The 18,289-nt window shown below is 49.6% G+C and overlaps 1 protein-coding gene across 2 annotated transcripts; it reads left to right on the top strand.

The window, feature by feature from the left end:
- Positions 1-3,218: 3,218 nt before the first annotated feature.
- Positions 3,219-12,281, top strand: PNLIPRP1 (pancreatic lipase-related protein 1). Of its 2 annotated transcripts, none has more exons than XM_004680410.1 (12): positions 3,219-3,267; positions 3,690-3,844; positions 4,328-4,453; positions 5,358-5,492; positions 6,744-6,852; positions 7,092-7,211; positions 7,307-7,426; positions 8,712-8,830; positions 9,664-9,793; positions 11,267-11,375; positions 11,914-12,072; positions 12,218-12,281. In XM_004680410.1, the coding sequence occupies exons 1-12, from the start codon at positions 3,219-3,221 to the stop codon at positions 12,279-12,281; spliced, it is 1,395 nt and encodes a 464-aa protein (XP_004680467.1). The 2 variants fall into 2 exon arrangements, with proteins under 2 accessions (XP_004680467.1, XP_004680466.1); XM_004680409.1 differs by having other exon boundaries at positions 11,914-12,081.
- Positions 12,282-18,289: the final 6,008 nt, after the last annotated feature.

Raw genomic sequence — 18,289 nt, 5'->3', positions numbered from 1 at the left:
CTCCTGACTGAAGGATGGCCATTTACGGCCATTGGGAAGTAGGTTTTCAAGACGAAAACACATCTTTGGAATAAATTAAGAACTCACTTGGAAACAACCCTATATTCCCCCTGAAGTCTCAAGATTGTTCTTTGATGAGATGCCAAGCTATCTGTCTACTCTGAACTGGAAATTGGAGGAGGAAAGGAGACTGCTGATTGGCTGGAGGGAAGCAGCTATGAGCTCTTCTACCTGGATCTGTGAACATGGCACACGATAACCGGCAACCTCATTCTTTACCTTTGTGACATTCAGGACAAGAGAACCAGCTGGTGGAAATAAAGTCTTCATTTCAAAAGAGCCCCAGAGTTATTTGCCTTTGAATCTTGTCTTCAGTCCCTTAAGCTGTCAGGATTTAGTTCTTTCAACATATTTCATATTGTACCTACAATATATTGTAGCTGTTGTCTACAAGCCTCATTTAGAAATCCTTCCTCTGGGTATAAAATTAATTCATTGACCTAAGAGGCTTCAAAGGAAAGCAGCTTAGATTCAGGCCTTCCTAGGAGTTTAATCTGATTAATTCCCCCAAGGCATTTTTTAAAAGATTTATTTATTTAGGTACACAAGAACTGGGTATGGGTTAAAGGTGCAGGGATGAGAGGATTCACCAGAGACAGAGTGGGGAGCAGAACAGGCAGACTGAAATACACTGCTGAGGGAAGCAGCAGGGAGACAGGAGAGGTCTGCTGCGCCCTGTGGAGCACCTCCCTGGCCAGGGATCAAACTGCTGTCTGCTGCAGTGTCTGCTGCAGTGTCTGCAGACAGCTTCATAGTTTTGTGACTTACCCCGTTGCACCACCAGGGAGGGCCTCCCCAAGGCATGTAATGGCTATCGAGGATAGTGATACACAAAGGGTTTCCTCACTGTTTTAGGGAAGAATCATGTTGTATGTTCAGGAATGGTGACCTGAGTGCAAAGGTAGCAACTGCCTCTCAATCCCAGTTCAGGCCTGACTGAACTGAATTCCTGTCTCTAGCTACTGCTGTGTAACAAACCATCACCACACTGAGGGCTTTCAACAGAAGGCATAGTCGGTGTTCACACATCTCCAGGTTGGTGGGGTGCTGCTTCTGATCGTAGCACAGACTCTCCTGTGTCTGTGACTGGAACAGGTTGTGCCCATAGAATGACTATTCGTATCTGGGTCTCTCAGATCCTTGGGGTTGGCTGACTCTGAGGTGGTCCAAGGTGTTGCTACCATCACAGGTAATGACCCAACGAAGTCACAGTCCACTTGGTGGGGACACAGTTTTCAGTCGTTGATGAACAATACTGCAAGATCACATTGCCAAGGGTCTGAACTGGGGGTCAGGGTGACCATTGTCACAATCCACGCATCACTAGATGTGTGTGGCATCTGCAGGGAAGCCTGAGGTTCAGGGAAACAGGATGACTGTCAGAGGGTTTTCACAGCCATGGGTCAGCCTCCGGCTCTAGTCACTGGCCTCACAACTGTCATCAGAAACAAGGGCACCTTTGGGTTGATTCATTTTTTACTTTTGTAGAACATCAAGTGCTCCTTGTCAATGCATTTAAACCACCAATGCTGGTGAGCTCCGAGTGGTTTCTTCTTAAGACAGCACCATGGTGCTGATCAGATTCCCCGGTGCCCTCTTTATCCACCCTTAGAGTACCACGAACCTCTTCTGCATCAGCACTGCACTAGCCAAGGACAGCATGGAGGCCTTTGACTCCCTAGCACCAGTCACGCATGCAGACAGCAGAGCCCAACGACTGGCTCAGGTCTGGCAGTTTAGGGGGAAATATATTTTCCATCATCTCATGGTCTGTGTAAGAGTCTCCCTTATTCTGTGTAGTTGCCACTCAATAAACCTCGTTGGAAACCTGCCCGGAGTAACTGAAGATTCAACAACTCCTGTATCCCTCTGTCTAGACGGCACTCAAATCCCAACTCATGGCTCAACAGCTGGGTGACCTAATAGCCAATTTCCTCGCCTCAGTGTCCACACCTGTAGAGGGAAGCAAACCGTGTACCCTCTGCAGATGTCACCAGGCTCCCACCAAGAGACAACTCGCGGCACCTGCCTAGCCGGAAGCCTCCAGCTGCTGTTCATGGTCACTTCGCAGCTGTACTTTCCATTTCTTAACAGGAATGCCCTTCACTTCTACCGAGTGTTTGGTGATTCTCGAGGTGTGTCAACATTGACATTGAGGCATGTTTACCTGGGAGGGGTGGAATGGTGCCCCATGTGAAGGCTTATCTGCCTGTTGTGTGAACTGGCCAGGCTTCTCACAGATGCATGTCCGGGGTGACTTGTGACAGAGTCTTCCAAGACAGGTGTGCACACTGTGGAAGGCACGGGCATCCGGTGACGTGCTTTTCAGGGGTCCCAAACCCAGCTGCTCAAAATTACAGTGTGGTGAGAAAATAACTGCTGTGTTTTAAAATAATTACTTTTGGGGTTGGTTCATTAGATAACAATAGAGAACTGGAACAGGTGGCTAATGGGGGCAGTGATCAGTGGCTATTTGGGGGGCTGCCGAATGTCTCCTCAGCTCATGGTAAGTGTTACCTTGTCATCTAGGTAGATGAGATAGAGATAGAGATGAGGGAGAGAATGAGGAGAAAGAGAGAAGGGGAGAGAGAGACTTCCCGTAACTTTCGGTTATTTGGGGGAGGGCATTTCCTCCTATTATGAGTAAGAAAAATTACCCCCCCCCGTTATTAGAATTTACTGCTGTGTCCTTGTGGAGCTCATAAATTATTTGGCAGTGCAACAGAGAATTGGAAAGTGGGGTTCACCGAGCTCCTAATTACACACACAGGTACATAGGTACAAAGTTAGGGACTTTTTTTTCACCTCCTTTCAATCAAGCATTCTTTCATCTTCACAGACTGTGGGAAGGTTGACCACTATTATTAATCTTCATGTGTGTGTATTTGTATAGATTAAGTCTGAGTGCACACAGCTTGTTCTGTTATCATCTGCTGTTTCCTTGAAGCAGAGTCCAAATGATAAGGTTCAAGTATAAAAAAAAACAGTCTGGGCACTTGGTCCAGAGGGGAGCAATGTCTGGAACATCCCACAGGGTAAGTCACCTTTGCCAGTCCCCACCAGCTAGGAAGGAGGAGCGGGCAGAGAGCCTCAACCTCCTGTGAGACTCGTTGCCTGGGTTATACCAGTGAGGCTGAGAATGTCTGAATTTATCGTAGATGCTGGGCCTCTGGACCGCTGTGCTTTTCCTACTGGGAGCAGCCAAAGGTAAGAAGCACCTTGCCTGAGCCTCAGGTAGGGTCTCCATGTAACATCCTGCAGCCAGAGAAAGCCTCAGCCGGGGCGGGGCTGCCAGCGGCTCCATGCAACTTCCAGGTTCTAGAGAGAGGTGGGAGGGGCCCACAGCCTCCTGGGAGAAGAGGCAATTTGAGGAAGGCCTGCTGCTGGCCAACAGCCTGGCTTCATGCCCGGTGGCCCAGGCCAAACTTTTCTAGGTAAAACATTAAATACCTGTCCAGGTGAACACAGATTTAACTGATTCCACGTCACAGGGTAGATGTTGAGGGTAAGGAGGGTGTGGGTGGGGTAGGGGCAGGATATCCGCAGTCTCCAGAGTGTCCCCAGGCAGGGAATGACCAATCCAGACAGCAGTGACCGCTGTTGTGATTAGAGCCTCCCTTTCTCTCCAGGAAAGGAAGTTTGCTATGACTCCCTTGGTTGCTTTTCTGACACTGAGCCCTGGGCTGGGACAGCAATCAGGCCCCTGAAAGTTCTCCCCTGGAGTCCTGAGAAGATCGGCACCCGCTTTCTGCTCTACACCAACGAGAACCCAAACAGCTTTCAAGTGAGGCCTTCACCGTAAAGTCCCTGTAACTGGGTGAGGGGCTGTGCCCCTCCCCCAAGCACCTGGAGCCCCTTATCTCTACGCCCTGCTCTCCCACCATGTTTGGTCCTTCCCCATCCCTCTAGCTGCCCCCCAAATCTAGTCAGACCTGGATAGAGTTTTTCAGTAAAATGTTGACTTGAATGAATGCATAGCTCACATTTGTCAGAAACTCTTGACTGATTTGGCCCAGGGCAAAGAGCTTGCCATTTCCCATGATCCCTATAGAAGCTAAGACATAAGACAGTGAGCCATGGTCTGGTCCAGCAAAGGTAGTGATTCCTGACTTGGGGAGATGGGGGTGTGAAAGGGAGTTCAGGGTGGGCCTCCTGGAAGAGGTGGGTTTTGTGTTAACCTTTGGAAGATTATGACAGAGATGGGAAGGGAAAGACAGGCCCTTGTGCTGAGCTGTAAAGTCATGTGGGCCTTCTGTGTTTGTTACAGACAATCCAGCCCTCTGACCCATCCACAATTGAGGCTTCCAATTTTCAAACAGACAGAAAGACCCGCTTCATCATCCATGGCTTCATTGACAAGGGAGAAGAGAGCTGGCTGGTGAATATGTGCAAGGTAGGGGTGCCTCTGAGCACGTGACCAGCTCCCCCAGGGGCTGCCACAATTTCCACCGGTATTTCCATCTCTTTATGCAGTCCAAACAGCGGGCTCGAGCTCAGAAACAGCAAGTCTTTCCATATTCGTTACCACTGGGCCATTCATATGCCTTCTTCCCACCATTTTGTTTTTTATTAGATCAAGGCTGTTTTGTCTGCCCCCATTTCCAGTGATAGTATCTTGTATTCCTATAAATGAGAGAGGATGTCATTTCTGTCCAAATCTTCCCCACATCCCTGAGAGCCTGAGATGTGTTGCTGTGACCATTTTTCTGAGATATGGGAACTAAGGTGACCAGGTAAACAAAGTGACAGAGTCCAGAGTGCCTCGATGATATATATTAATAATACAGCTGCTGTTGGTCAGGACAGGAGAGGACACACGTGCGCACACATACACAGTCCATCCCTCCCTCCCACCTAAAAACCTGATAACAGCCCTAGGATGGAGGCAACACCAGCCAAGGGCAGCATTGTCAAGAGTTTGCAAGGACGCATAGCAGTCGAATCCATAAGGACACTTAGACCCTGGTCTTCAGAGATGCAATTCCCACCTCCCCAAGCAACCCTAAAGAATTTGGTCAAAAACAAAAACACAAAAACGATAAAGCAAAACCAGAGTGGCCAGCACTGAACTCACTAGACGCTAAACAATGTTTTGTTTTTCTCACTGCATGTACCTGAGGAGTGACCCCTAATGGACAATACGATTCCTAACAAAGTGGAATTGACCTCAGCCCTAAGCCTCCGGCTTAGGAAAAGCCAGAAGAGCCAGCAGCGACTGTCACAACCATTTCTGAGCTCTGGTGGAATGGGGTTCCCTGGGTCCCCCTTCTAACACGCTGCTATCTCTCCAACACCAGAACATGTTCAAGGTGGAGGAGGTGAACTGCATCTGCGTGGACTGGAAGAAAGGTTCCCAGACCACCTACTCGCAGGCCGCCAACAACGTGCGTGTGGTGGGTGCGCAGGTGGCCCAGTTGCTCAGCGAGCTCTCGGTGAGTGGCGGCAGGAAGGCCCGCAGCGCCCCCTGGCCTCCGCTGCGCAAAGTGCGAGCGGAAGTGACGTACTTACAGCCGTAATGGACAGAATTGGTGGTCTTCTAAGCTCTGAAATTTACCCTCGGTAATGACGTTAGTGAAAGAGAAAGCAGCAATAGCTAATACCTAGGCGGTGGGCGCTGTTCTTATCATCCTCAGCTGATAGGCAAACAGCCCCAGAAAGTTTAACCAGTTTCCATCCTTTGCTAAACGAAATCCATGGAATATAAAAATTGTTAGGATTCAAACGGACTCCAGGTGGGGCAAAATATGGCACTGGCAAGAGCCCTGAATGGAACCAAAGGGCGACATGTGTGGTTGGCATGTACCAGCTCCCCAGGCCCAAGGATGTGATCCTGTTGAAACTGGAGAATTGCTTTTGCCACAGTCAATTGAGCTGTTCCATTCAACCATGTTCTTTCATTCTGATGAATTCTTTAAGTCATTTGTTCTTTCAATTCAAGTAAGTCACTAATTCTTCCTGACTATTTTCTATACTAGCTAAAGGTCCCAGTCCTATCTGTCTACAGTTAAAGAGTCCAACAAAAGAACCACTTGATTCTAGCTACTTCTGCACTAGGGCAGAACTCATAGCCTGTGGTGTTTGTACTAGAGGCGTTGAAGACCAGGTGCATTTGGGTCAACATCCCTGAGATCAGCATGTGCATCGGCAGCGCTATGTCATTTATTTTGGGGAGACAGTGTCAGGAGCTCTGGTAGAATCAGAGGAGGGTTGAGGTCCCAGTGAAGACTTGCAATGACAGTAGAGCATGATCTGGTGGGTTCTGGTGGAGGGGATTACAGCATGTTCTGGGCACACACGGGAAGCAGCTAGTCCAGATTGGGAGGAGGGGTGATGATGAAGGATGTCTCCCAGGGACAGACACTTAAATTGGGGGCTGATCGGTAGGTGAGTTCCTGTGCACTGGGCGGGTGCTTGGGGGTGGAGGAGCATGGGAAGAGGAACCCAAAGCAGACTCAGGTGAGAATAGGACACATTTGAGATGATGAAAGTTAAACAAAAGTTTTGACTAGAGAACAATCTAGAAAAACAGGTGTTGAGTGAGGAAAGCTCTGAACCTCTGAGTTTGGGTTTGAGCATGAGGGCAGTGGGAGCTGTGGAAGGTTTTCAGCAGAGGAGTAACCCTGGATTTGCATGTTACAAACACAACTCAGAAATGTCCTGAAAATGTAATCTTTCCTCTCCAGACAAGCTATAACTACTCCGTTTCCCAAGTCCATATTATTGGCCACAGCCTGGGAGCCCATGTGGCTGGAGAGGCCGGGAGCAGGACTCCAGGCCTGGGCAGAATCACAGGTAAGACCTGACAGACGGGACCCCAGATTTTATCACCAATGTGTGGAAACATACCCCTTCAACCCCAGAATGTGGTGCTGGTATCCTCTTCTAATGCACAACATTGAAAGCCTATCTCCCCTCTTCCCCCAAAATCCAGGGCCATGCCACTTCACAGTGCACAAACTAGACAACTGGACATCTTGGTCCTACTGGAACCTGAAGTTCTATTTTTCTGTAACTCTGATTGTCTCTTTTAGGGTTGGACCCTGTAGAAGCCAGTTTTGAGGGTACCTCTACAGAGGTTCGCCTGGATCCTTCCGATGCTGACTTTGTTGATGTGATTCACACAGACTCTGCTCCTCTGATCCCATTCATGGGTGAGACTTGATGCTCTGTCTACCACCATGTGTGACTGTGTTTAACCAGGAGATCCCTGTTTACACAAAGCTCTTTGCTGTTCTAAACATTTCAGGTTTTGGAACAAAGCAACTCATGGGTCATCTTGACTTCTTTCCCAATGGAGGAGAGGCCATGCCTGGATGCAAAAAGAACATCCTTTCACAAATTGTGGACCTTGATGGCATCTGGGCAGGTAAAAATAGAGCACAGAGGTGAAATGTCGCTGCCCTGGAGGGAACAGCACATTTCCCACAGCAAATCTTAAACATGAAAACACAACACTTTGAAAATATGCATTGCCCTTTCTAGAAACATTTGTAAAGGTCCAGTTCTGTGTCACTCACATTGCTCAGCTTGGTTTCTGCACTTCTCTGGGCATCCTGAAGTGCTGAGCCACCTAGGGTCACAAAACCATTGTTTGAAGCTACAACTCAACAATCCGTTGGAAACTACCTAACAAATGGGAGAAAGTACCATAAAAGTCAACATCTTAGCACTAACTAGGAGAGCTTTTCTGCCAGTTATCCCTTGGGAGTCAATGACACTGTTCAAGCTTCTGTTAACTGGCTTCAATTCTAAGGACAAAATGAGAATGTTCCGGTCACGTCCAGGGCCACATGCACTACGAGAACCACCCTCCTGGGTGGGTTGGGAATGAAGACAATCACGGTGGGGACGGTCAGAGATGCTGTGCTTCCCTGGTGCTTATCATTGACCAGCACACCTGTAAGAAAGGGCTTCCTTCTGAGACAGCGCTGACCTAGCATTTAGTAGGGTCAGAAGGAAATTGGACAGGTGGAATTTTCAACCAGACAGCCTTTGCCCACCAGGGTTAATACCCTTAGGGGTCTCACAAATATAGCAAGTAAAACTTTTGTATTATATTTGACCAAGGTGGATTGGCAGGTAGAAAAACACCTAGTAAAGATGGGGACGTAACAGTATTGGCTTTCATAGGGTTTGCATAGACACAGTAGCTCAAATGCTCCGTGAGGGATCGCCAAACAAGTCCAGGCCAGCCTGCAAGATGTACTGTGGCATCTATCCCTGGGCAGGAGCTGGGCGGGGATGGGGGGTGGACAGAAAGTTGTCAGCGGTTCTTGAGTAGGTGTGTGGGACACAGGATGGAGCAAAATTTAGAGACAAGAACTCTAGTGCCAGGTGGCTTTGGGTCCCGTCCCAATTCTGCCACTTCCTCTGTGTAACCCACAGATTCCGATGGATTGTTGGATGGGATTAGGGATGTTCCGGTACCCACCTGCTAGGGGAGGTGAAGATGTAGAAACACAATAGAGCATTGTCTGGCACACGGAAAGCAGACTCTGTATGGTAACTGTCATTATCGTGGCTGAGTTGAGGCTTACCTTACATTTCTGAAACTATAGTACCACTGTATTTTGGAAACATCCCACTTGGAGAGAGAGGTGAAGTTGCTGGGACCCAGGCCACCTGTGCAAATTCCTCTTTCATTTCCCCAGGAACCCGGGACTTTGTGGCTTGCAATCACCTAAGAAGCTACAAGTACTACTCGGAGAGCATCCTCAACCCCAACGGCTTCACTGCTTACCCCTGCGCTTCCTACAAGGCCTTTGAGTCTGTAAGCTCATGTCCACTACCGGGTTTTGAGTCCCTCGGTGGGTCAGTTGTGTAACCTTTGCAGTTACCCTTTCACCAGTTTCTGACCATTCCTTCCTCAATTTGCATTGTTCCTGAGAGGTCTGGGTCATGTGGAGCAGAGGGGGAAACTCTAGGCTAAAGTTCCAGATGCTGGAGAGGAGGATTCTGGGAAGTAAGAGAGGGGCAGCCTGTTCAACGATCTAGAAAGTCTTCCTGCAGGGGACAGTGTGTCAATTGGGCTGCAAAAATCAGAGTTTAGAAGAATGAAAGGGGTGTATTTTTCTGACCAGGGCAGGGAGAGCAAGACTAGGAGAATCTGGGAGAACATTCCCATGCCAGGGAGGACAGGAGCATGTTCGGGTTCTTGTACATCAGCCTGGGAGGGCAGGCGAACACTGTCTGTGGGTCCCTGCCTATTCTGGCTCATTAGAGCCAGCGGACGTTCTCTCTGCAACCCTATATTCAGCCACATCATGTTGGCAGGCTGAAACTGGCCACCATCGAGCATTTATGCCATGGAGATTGGTAAACACCACCACCGGCGCTTTTAGCTCCAGAGTGGACTGTTAATCTTCACCAGCACATTAGTCCATGGAGTGTGTAACTGATCATAACCCAAGGTCCAGGCGTAAGTCTCTTCTAAAGCTCCCCCATGTAACTCTAACGTGATGTGTGTCAAGCCGGGGAAGACAGTCCTGGGTGAAGATGATGTGACCATTGTCTCTTCCAGCCCCTTTCTTGTCCCATGGAGAAACGTTGCAGGTCACCAAAGACAAATTCACGCCTTACCATCTGATGATCTGTTTTCATTAGGACAAGTGCTTCCCATGTCCAGATGAAGGGTGCCCCCAGATGGGCCACTATGCTGATAAATTTGCCGGCAAGACAAGTGGAGAAGAGCAGAAATTCTTCCTGAACACAGGAGATTCTAGCAAATTCTCTCGTAAGTGACTTTCCCACCCCAGTAAAGAAAATTTAATTTCCGTTACAAATGAGGGCTTGCCTCTAAACTGACATATCTGTGGGCTCAGTTTGATTTTGTTAGTAAAAGGACACATTCATTTGGGACTTAGAAGCATCTGCTCACCTTCCATTTTATTTGTTTGGCATGAAACAAGTGAAAGCAGGTTTCATCGTTAATGGGATAATAGCAATTTGCAAGTTTCTATGACTATCTAACCTGCATATTACCATCTACCATTGCAAGGTTCACTGTTCTTTTCATTTTTAAAATCGTGTCATATGCAACAAACATTTATTTGTGCCAGCGATTTGTTCTAATTCATGCAACAGGCATTTATTTGTGCCAGCGATTTGCTGGCACAACCCTCTTAAGAAGCCCAAATCCAATTTCTCCATCTTGACCCTGATGTTAGGGGGATCCCTAGTGTTAGGGGCAGCATGCCTCTCTGGTGGAGGGTGGGTGGGAATCAGAAAGGGGAGATTTCTTTCAAAAATCTGCTGGCTGACACAGCAGAACAGAGGGTGAGACCCAGTATGTTTAAGTCACTTCATGCCTCCTGACAAATCCCTGAGACTTTGCACTATGAAAGAGCCTGTGTTCATGTAAGTATAAGACACCCCGAGTTAAACATATAACCCAGCAGAGAAGATGGGCACAGAGCGAGCAGCCCCAAGTGTGGGGGCTAGGCACGAGGCTGCTGTGGCCTCAGGGAAAAGGACCTGGCCCTGCCCATGGAAGGGCCGGGAGACATATCTGAGGGCGGGAAAGACAAGTAGGAGTTAGGAAAAGGATGTGTGAAGAGGGGAAAGGGGTTGAAATGTGCATGTGAGTGTGTGTAAATGCACATGTCTGTGTGTGAGTGTGTGCGCGTGCATGCGGGGTGTGGATGTGAGTGTGTGTGCGCATGTGTGTGCTATATGTATATAGGTGTGTGTGTGTGTGTGTGTGTGCTCGTGGTTGCTGGTCTTGAAGGAGTCTAAGTCTCAGTGAACACCGCCCTCAGCTGGACACTGCCTGGAGCCCTGGACATGCAGAAATGTGTCTGCCCTGGTGCTCCTTGGCTGCTCTCCTGAGCTACCTCTCAGATGTGGGGATGAGCTCTTGTTCCTTCTCTCTGCACCTCACCACTGCAGAGCAGAGCGCCGACAGAACTCTAAAGGTGGGAATGTTCTGTGCTGGCCCACACGGTAGCCACTGGACGCTGCACGGACATTTCAGCTCTTGGAAGGCGGCTGGTGAGAAGGGAGCTGCCATTTTAATTGGATTTCATTTAGAATGTGATCAGGGACATCTAGAGGGGGTCTATTTATTTTCCCCTATAGCCTCGATTGAGCTGTAACTCACACAGAGACCCTCACACGCCTCCGTGGACCAAGCTGCCCTCTGAGTCAACGGTCTGGGCCAACTCTCTTGTGCATGAATGAACTGAACTCTTTCCCATCCCCTGTGCAGGCTGGCGATACCGTGTTACTGTCACCCTGTCTGGACGGACAGCCACCGGTCAGGTCAAAGTTGCTTTGTTTGGAAACAAGGGGAACAGTCACCAGTACAATGTCTTCAAGTAAATCTCCCATTTTAGTGCTATGTCTTACTTTAGATATGCAGCCTTCAGGTCCATGCTTTCCAATGCTTGTCATCTCTCTACCAATGGGGTTTAATTTTTTTATTTAATGCTTCTATCAATTCTTATCTCCATTATAAATCCAGATATCTAGTTCTTTCTCAACAGAACCAAGGTTTCCAAAATAAATCTAGATATCATGCTTGCTAATTAGCCTAGTAACATATGTTTGTTGTGTTCAATTAGGGGGATAATTTGTTAGTGCAAATAATTCTTCCAGGGAAAAATAATCTGGGAATATTATATAATTTTCTCTAAGAGAGTTTGGAGGGAGGTTTACTTGTGTTTGTGGGGGAAAAATAAATAGTTTGAGGCTGCTGACATATAGCCAGCTTTTTTCCAATTTTTGATCTTTCATTTGGGAATTGATTTGGAAAAGTAATCTTACTAATTTAGAGTAGAAAAGAGTAGCCTGCCCTTTTGATGGTCATTAGAATGTCTTTCTATGAACACAGTGTTTTTATTTCTCTATTTCAAGGGGGATTATGAAACCCGGCTCCACCCACTCCAAAGAGTTTGATGTGGAGCTGGATGTTGGAACAATTGAGAAAGTCAAGTTCCTCTGGAATAACAACGTGGTAAACCCAACCTTCCCCAAAGTGGGCGCTGCCAGGATCACCGTGCAGAAGGGAGAAGAGCGGACAGAGTAAGTATCTGTGCCTGAGGGAGTTTGTAGAAATCCATGCTGGAAACTCCCCCAGAAAGTTAGTATGGCTCAACCAGAAATGCTACTTAGACCCTAAGGATGTAACCCATGTACAAGTGTTCCTTCTTCTCCACAGGCACAACTTCTGCAGCGAAGAAACTGTGAGAGAAGATGTTCTCCTCACCCTCACACCCTGCTAAGCCACAGGCACCATGTACTACCTGAGTTGACACCAATAAAACCTGCATCTGCACCCATCTCCTCAGTGTCTGTCGCCCATATCAGCTGGCCCCTGAGGGGACATCTGGAGACTGGATGTTTCCAAAACATCCTGCACAGACATTTTTCCAAGGCCAGATTGGAGGGATGGGTGGGGGTATAACCTCTGTGTGAAATTCCTGGTCTACCTCACCGATACACACCCATTTCCCCAGCATCCTTGTCCTCACGCCCACTAGAGTGGGTATCCAGGGGCCTCACAGAGCCTTGAGCCCCTCCCTCGTCTCACAGGGAGAGACAATGAGGTCTAGAGAGGAGGAGAGAGCTGTTCCAAGGCAGGGCCAGCCCCTAACTGATCAGGCTTCTCCCCTGGTAACATCCCCCTGAGAAAGTCTCTATGTGGCCTCCTGGTGGTGATAGGACTATTTCTTGACTCTCATCGAGTTGTCCCCACACACAGAAACTGTGAAGGGCACATTTGCAGAAGGATAGTATGCTACCTGCTCTCCCCATAAAACCCATCCCCCATCCTGGATCTGGGCTGCCTCAAAGTCCTCTGCCTGTGTGTCCAGGGCTGGGCCTGGTGCTGAGGAAGGATGGCTCTGACAAGGGTGCCCAGTGTAGGCTCCTACTGAGGGGGGCATTTTAGTCATTGCATCAACTGGGACACCCAGACAATCCCTCTCCATGGGTCCTTCAGAGTGGCCCGGTCTTCTCCATGATGGTCCTTAGGGGCTTTGCAGAGCCAGAAAGTTCACCCCCTCCCTGAGTGTCCCCATCTTGGCCTCCAGGCCCCACCCCCAACAGCCTCTCCTGTGACCATCAGTGGCATAGTGGGCTATAGTTGAGCCTCAAATTTGAGAGTGAGTGGACACTGTCCCATGAGGTGGTGATGAAGGCCTCGCCTGCAGGCCATAGATGAGCCCTGGGTTACAGTGGTCACAAAGAGGGTAATTCCCATAGAGACCCGGAACAGGAAAGAACAGAGCCCAGGCTGAGGCTCTGCTGTCACAGTTTTGTCCAGCACTGACTGTGAACCCTCACCCTGGGCAACGCGGCATCATGTGGGTAAAAGCTCAATCAAAAAAATAAGGATTTTGCAAACACGACCACACACCAGCTCAGTGCCAGGCACTGGAGGGAGAGGGAAGCCCAGGCTCTAGCTCAGTCTCAGAGGCATGCATAGTAAGGAGCTCAGTGCCTAACTAAGCACAGCTTGCTGGGGCTTAAAAAGCAAAGGCTGCCCCAGGTCAGGATGGCTGAGTGATGGAGGGAGCAGGACCAGAAGGCTCCAGAGCCTTTGGATCTGGGCGCCAGCTCATAGGACAGTGGCCTACTGAAACTGCAGGCTTGGGGGCGAGTTAGAAGGAAGAGTCTCTGCAACGATCCACACAAGAAGGAAGAGAACCAAAGGAAGGCGGTGAGTAGTAGGGAGGTAAAATGGAGGAGCAGTTTGGCCATGGGAGAGCCCTTCTCCCTGGGAGCCTGCCCCCCCTGCTCCCCTGACCAGCATATACGGCAAGTGACTTGGGGGGATGGCTGTAAACCAAGGGAGAAACTGAGAAGATGGTGAAGCTGAGGAAGGAGAAAGTCAGCTGGGGAGGTTCCGCAAGACTGTGAGGAGTCAAAGCTCCCTGAGCCTCCAGGTGACCTGTGATGACCCAGGATTTAACCAAAGGTGCAGGGGTGGGCACAGGCTCCAGAATCGAGGTAGGCAGCCAATGCAGACCCAAGACCCCTGTTCTCCCCACCTGCACCCCTCTACTCAAAGGTATGTCCTTTAATCAGACATGCAGCTGGAGAAAACTCCCAGAAGGCAGAATTCAGCAGGTTCCGAGATCACTGCCTTGAGCCCTGACAACTTATCAGTGGCCACAGAGCATTTACTCCCTGAGTCCACCCACCTGGAGTCCATGCCCAGCGCGCAGATCCACACCCACACACACTGATGCGATGATGGGGATTCGGGACTCTCTGGGGCGTGCTGGGGATACACCTGCATGGCCCCGACCAAATCTAGTCCAATTTCCCGGTTTCCGGGCTATGAGGGGCCAGTTTGACCGGGTTTTGTTTTCATTTTGTTTTGTAAATAACAAAGGTGGTGCCTTGTTAGAAGACATGCGGATATAGTGTGTGGAGGAAAGAAAACAGGCCGTGTTCACGTCAGCTTAGTAAGTGACACTCAGAGGGGCCTTCGGCAGTAGGAAGAGCTAGCACTTGGGGTTCTAGTCAAGCAGGTGACTTTGGGTAAGGAGTTTCCACCTGTTCGACTTTCTCATCTGTAAAACGGAGACAGCAGCCCGCCCTGCCCATCTGGTGCTCTCTTCCGGCCCTGACAAGACTCAGCAGCACCGCGGCAGGGAGGGACCGTCATCTGCCAGACCATGACAGGAGACGGCCTGCTGGTCACTGCTGTGTCCTCCAGGCTGGAAGAGCAGCAGCGCGCCATTTGGCCACAGAAACGACAATGGGAAATGTGTCTGAGGGCCCCAAGGAGGAAAGCTGGGCGGGGGAGTGTGCAGGGGTCCTGGGGTGGGGCGCGCCAGGGCAGGGAAGCCATGGAGGGGACGGACGTAAGGTGAGGCGCAGATTTCAGTGGGTGGTGGGGTTAGAGGAAGAGGACCCAAGCCCATTTCCACCCCGGCAGCCTCTGGGCCATGTGACAGGACTCCCCCGGCCCTGACCCTCTCACTGGCCAACAGGTGGCCAGTGAGTGATTTCCCACAGGTGATAGCTTCCCTTTCCTTCCCAGGCACACAGTTGGCACAATCTCAGGACTTGTCAGGGCCTCGGAGAGGAGAGGGCGCTGAGCCGGCCTGGCCTCACCGCGGGCAGCCTGGTTCTCATTGCCTCACTCTGGGCCTCCCTGACAAAGACCAGTGGGTTTGACCCCAAGCCCTGGTGAGGGTGTCAAGAGTGCTCCGCCTTCCTGATGGCGGGGAGGAGAGGTGCTGTGTTTCTTCGGGTTGATTCTCACTTGAACAAGATGGGGTGTCCTACCTAAAAGATGCAATTTCCAGAATTTCTTGTGGGATCCCAGATTTGAAAAGGATTTTGAAGTAGCTCATCTGGGGCCCACCCTGTGTCTGCTTTCAAGTCAGGGGTGCCCTCCCCACCAGCAAAGCCCTCTTCCATTTTCCAGTGATTCCAAGCTTTGCAAAGTTTGTCCTCAGATTGAGCAGATCAGCCTGGGTGAGTCCCCAGAAGACAGGGTGACTGCCACCTGCCTGAGAGCAGAGCCGCTGACCTGGCAAGACTGGGAGTCACTTCTTACCTAAGGGAGTAGGGAGGCCCCCTTCCTTTTCAGTTTTGCTCTTTGGGGTGACCACTGACCAGAAGAAACACCACTGGCCACTCAGTGAGAAGGTTCCTCTGAGTCCTTGACTAACCGTGGCTGACCCAGCAGACTGTGGGCTTTGGAACCCACGGATTACCTCAAAGGGCCTCCCAGGCCTCAGGCCAAAACTATAAGCAACTATAGCATCAGCTGCTATTAGTCTTCCTGCAAAAACCCATGTGGAAGAACTAGAGGACCCCAAACCCTCTCCTAATAAGGTTGAAATCACCTTTAGGAGGAAGGTAGAAAAGGCAGATGCCAAAGACCTAGCAAATCCCTCCAGGTGGACCACAGGTCTCTGAGCCATTGTGACCATCCTCACTCAGGAAAGTCCAGTGGCCAGCTGTACCCATCAGGGCCCCAGCAGCAAAGACATGGCCACTCAAAGGGCTTATCAAAGAGACTGTTTACAGTGGTGTGAGTAGGGCTGAGGGAACCCACTAGGGATGCCCATGTTTCTAGGGGTTAGCAGCAGCTGAAAGCTCTGACTTCCTGTGGCCTGAAAAGAGAGAGAAGGTTGCCATTAGATGGTTCTGGAAAGATCTGGGGCTGTGGGCAGGGGCTGCTTGAGAGGCGCCCTCTGGAGAGAAGGGTAGACATTGCCCAACCACAACAGAGAAGAGAGCCTGGGAAAAATGCTCCAACCTCCCTTCCCCTCCTCCCACTCTCTGTTCTCCAGAACAGAGGTCAAGGGCAAGAAGTCCAGGGAGGCAGTCCACAGAGGCAGCCTTCAGGGCATAGAGCAGGGAGGAGAAGGCAGGAGAAGTCTGGAAGCCTTCCAGCTCACCAACCCATGAGTCATCAGCCACCAGTTTTCTGTCTTTCATCCAGCAATTGCTTAACAATGAACTGTATCTGCCAGGCACTGCACTAGACTCTGGTGACACAGAGATGACTGTGCAGACCTTAATCCTGCCACCATGGCAGATCTAAACAAACAATTGATGAAATCAATTACCAATCTGGGTAGGTCCCTTGAACAGAAAAATAAGGAACATGTAAAGTTAGAACTGGCTCAGCTCTAGGCATTCAAGAAGGCGCCTTTGAGATGAGATAATTAAGCAGAGCCATGAGGGCTAGAGTCAGGTTAAGCAGGGGAAAAACAAGTAAGGGTTCCACTTCCAGAAAGTGGAAAGACTTTGCAAAGAGGTCATTGTGCCCAGATGGGCATTTCCAAGAGACTACACAGGGACGTCTGGCAGGCGTGCCTGAATTGATCGAGTGAGACTCCAGGGGAGGCAGGAAGCAAGGCCCCAAGAACACTGCACCCCAAAGCCTGTAGTAAGGAGCTTGGATGTTTCCCCAAGAATGACAGGTAGCCACGGCCCCATAGAGTGGGTCTGTGGATCGGACCCCATGGACACTTCCGGGGGCTCCATAAGGCTTTGGAGTTACTGAGGCATAACAACCCCATTCGGTCCCACACCCCTTGACTTTCCTTAAGTCATTTGAGAAAGAGAAGCTCATTCTCTGACTTCTGAACATCTCCAACTTCAGACTTCTCAGAAGGGAGTTTCACCATTAAAAGAAGTCATTTTTCTCATATGCATTATTGGTTCAGATGAAGATTACCAGAAATTCATTGCATGTGTGTGTGGTAATTGTTAGACCCTCCCATAAATATATATGAAATGTGTAACTTTAATTTTCAAACTTCATGGACTGTACTTGGGGAAAAAATGTGCAATAAATTGACAAGTACTTGTTTAAAAAAAAGATATCATTTTTCTCCATTTCTTTTTTTTAAAAGATTTATTTATTTATGCATACAAGAGCTGGAGTGTAGGCCAGAGGTGCAGGGGGTGAGAGGATTCACCAGAGACAGAGTGGGGAGCAGGACAGGCGGATCTACTGAAATACACTGCTGAGGGGAGCAGAGGGGGGGACAGGAGACGTCTGTTGTGCCCTGTGGGTCAGTTCCCAAATTGCTGGCAACTTCGGTGCTTCTGAGTCCCATCAAAAGTAGGAGCAGGGCGTGAAGCAACAGGGACGCTCACCCAGTCGCCAGTGGGGGTTCACATAGGTGCTCCCACCTTGGAAAGGGGCTGGGCAGTGCTCCCTTAGGATCAGATCTCATACCCAGAGCCCACTAACTCGAGTTTGGGCATAAACCTGAGAACCCAGTGCCTGTGTCTACCTAGAGATTTGTGTGCGAGACCAGAAGGTTCCCAGAGCATTGTTCATAATAACCCCAAATGAGAAAGAACCGACAAGTCCCCTGAACTAGAACTGACAAGCCAACTGAACTACATCCCCACAGAATAAACCCTGTGACACCGCCCAGAGAAGGAGCCGACCGCTGATAGTGCGACCACGCAGGCGAGCCCCAAAAACGCGTGTGAAGGAAAGCAGACACCAACCTATCTGCATTTTATATGCAATTCTAGAACAGACCAAACTAAGGCATAGAAACAGGAGCGTTGCTTCTGAGGTGGTGGTCAGATTGTGAAAGCAACTTCTGCTGCTGGGAAAGCTTTTTATCTTGATCTGGGACACAGGTGTATTCATTTGTCTAAACCTTCAGTTTTAGACTTAAAATATATGTTCTTCGGTGTATCTCAATTGTATGTCAATTTAAAAAATGGTAGGGTGGCCCCTGGTTATCACCCAGGCTCTCCTCTCGCTGAGGAGGGAAAGAAAACCCCTCTGTTT

This window comes from Condylura cristata, unplaced genomic scaffold (assembly GCF_000260355.1).
Source record: "Condylura cristata isolate star-nosed mole 26May11 unplaced genomic scaffold, ConCri1.0 scaffold00011, whole genome shotgun sequence".
Classification (NCBI taxonomy): Eukaryota; Metazoa; Chordata; class Mammalia; order Eulipotyphla; family Talpidae; genus Condylura; species Condylura cristata.
Note: the sequence above shows the minus strand (reverse complement) of the source record. Positions and strands in the feature narration are given on the sequence as shown.